Source organism: Manihot esculenta, chromosome 10 (genome assembly GCF_001659605.2).
Source record: "Manihot esculenta cultivar AM560-2 chromosome 10, M.esculenta_v8, whole genome shotgun sequence".
Lineage (NCBI taxonomy): Eukaryota > Viridiplantae > Streptophyta > Magnoliopsida > Malpighiales > Euphorbiaceae > Manihot > Manihot esculenta.
The window spans coordinates 18,004,087-18,006,111 of record NC_035170.2 but is presented as its reverse complement, the minus strand read 5'-3'; the positions used below and the strand labels follow the sequence as shown (position 1 = coordinate 18,006,111).

The following is a 2,025-nucleotide window of genomic DNA, read 5'->3' as shown; positions in this document are numbered from 1 at the left end:
GCATCTAGAGATGGTAAGTAGTCAAAGCCAGATGTGAACCTGTTGAGTGCTACTACTCTTTCTATAAGCCTCTATATATCCCTTACACAAGTTGCTCAGGCATAGCCAGTATGGCCTTTACCTTCTTTGAGTTTGGCTCTATGCCCTTCCCACTAACCATATAGCCCAGAAATTTCCCTCCTCTATTGAAGAAAGTGCACTTTGCTGGGTCCTCATTTTGTATCATTGCATTACCATGAAGACATCTTCCAAGTTGGTCAGATGTTGCTGGAAGGTCTGGCTTCTAATTACCATATCATCGATGTAGACCTCCACTTTTCTCCCTATCTGATCCTTGAAGATCTTATTCATCAACCGCTGATATATTGTCTTGGCACTTTTCAACCCGAAAGGCATAGCCTTGTAGCAATATGTCCCATCTTCGATTGTAAAGAAGGTCTTCTCTTCGTCAGACTTGTCCATAGAGATCTGATGATACTCTGATATAGCATCTAGAGATGGTAAGTAGTCAAAACCAGTCGTAGAGTCGACCATTTTATTAATATTTGGGAGGGGATAACAATCTTTTGGGCAGTCATGATTTAAATCAATGAAGTCTATACACATTCTATATTTTCCATTGGCTTTTTTCACTAACACAAGGTTGCCTAACCACTGTGGGTACATTACTTCCCTAATAAACTCGGCCTCCTCTAATTTCTGTACTTCTTCTCCCGTGGCTTTCTGTTTCTCCTTCCCAAAGACCCTTTTGTTCCGCTTCACTGGCTTGGCCTCGGGGAGGATGTTCAGTTTGTGGGTCATCACCTCAGGATCAATCCATGGCATATCTGAAGGCTTTCAGGAAAAACTTGAGACATGCCCCCTGATCAAAGCCATAATGGCTTCCTTCTGGCTCTTTTTGAGACTTGAGTTGATGCTGAAGACCTTGTCACTTTCTTCCTCAGATAAAGAGAAGGTCTCCAGCCTGTCTACAGGTTTAGTCCTGGCCTTCTTCTGTTTATCCCGGACCTCCATAACTTCGGGGTTGATTTCCTCGATTGGGCGCTTGCTTCCTCCACTGTGGCCAAGTACATAGCTCTGGCCTCCTCCTGTCTTCCCCGGACTATATCTATCCCTGCCTCCGCTAGAAATTTCATGGTCAGATACCGGATGCTAGTCGCTGCTTCAAAGTCATATAGCATCGGTCTTCCCAAAATAGAGTTGTAGTTCAAGGGTAGCTTCACCACGAGGAACACTATATAGTAAGTTCGGGATGGGGGTAGTTCCCTTAAGGGGAGAGCCACTTTACTTTCCCTTCCACTGCCAATGGGGTTCCTCCTATTCCCTTTACTGGAGCTTGCTCTCTGACCAGCTGTTCCTCATGTATGTTCATCTGGTGAAAGACTCGTTAGGGCAGCAGGTTCACCCTGCTACCATCTTCATGAGGCATTTGAACTCCCTGGGCATCCTCTGGAGAAAAATAGATAGTCATTAAGGAATGTTCCACGATCTGTATTACTTCAGCGCTGCTCTCCTCCCCATTTCTGCTTCTCTTCTTCTCCCTCTGACTCATACGGCCTCCAGTCCCTCTTATAATTATATTGATTGTCCCATTGGAGCTGCCATTCATTGTTGCCCCAATATATCTCCTAGGCCTTTCCCCTGCTGTGTTTTGCTGTGGTCTTTGGCCTTCCGGCATTTTCACGAAGTTCCTAAAGTGTCCCCTCTTGATGAGCCTCTCTATCTCATTTATCAACTGGTAATAATCATTTGTATCATGACCATGAGTTCGATGGTACTGGCAGTACTTATTCGGGTCCCTCCTATTTGCTTCTTCCTTCATCAGCTTGAGCCACTATATGAAATCCTTGTCTTGGACCACCACGAGCACCTCGACTCTGGACATATTCAGAGGAGTGATCTCTGTGGGGATCCGGGGTTGGTAGGGTCTCTGCTCCTTCCTCTCCCACCGGTGTCTGTTTAGTGCTTTAGGTCCCCAGTCTTGCCTCCTCTCCAGTCGATCTGGTCTCTTATCCTCCCAAGCCC

The 2,025-nt window shown here is 45.9% G+C and overlaps 1 protein-coding gene across 1 annotated transcript; it reads right to left on the bottom strand.

Moving 5' to 3' along the window:
• Nucleotides 1–1,387: 1,387 nt before the first annotated feature.
• LOC110624201 lies at nt 1,388–1,822 on the bottom strand. The gene has a single exon (XM_021769317.1). It carries the CDS (start codon nt 1,820–1,822, stop codon nt 1,388–1,390), a length of 435 nt encoding a protein of 144 aa, XP_021625009.1.
• Between the last annotated feature and the right edge of the window lie 203 nt (nt 1,823–2,025).

Excerpts from the sequence above, each read along its gene's own strand:
- LOC110624201 (XM_021769317.1), bottom strand. The coding sequence starts at position 1,822 with ATGAAGGAAGAAGCAAATAGGAGGGACCCGAATAAGTACTGCCAGTAC.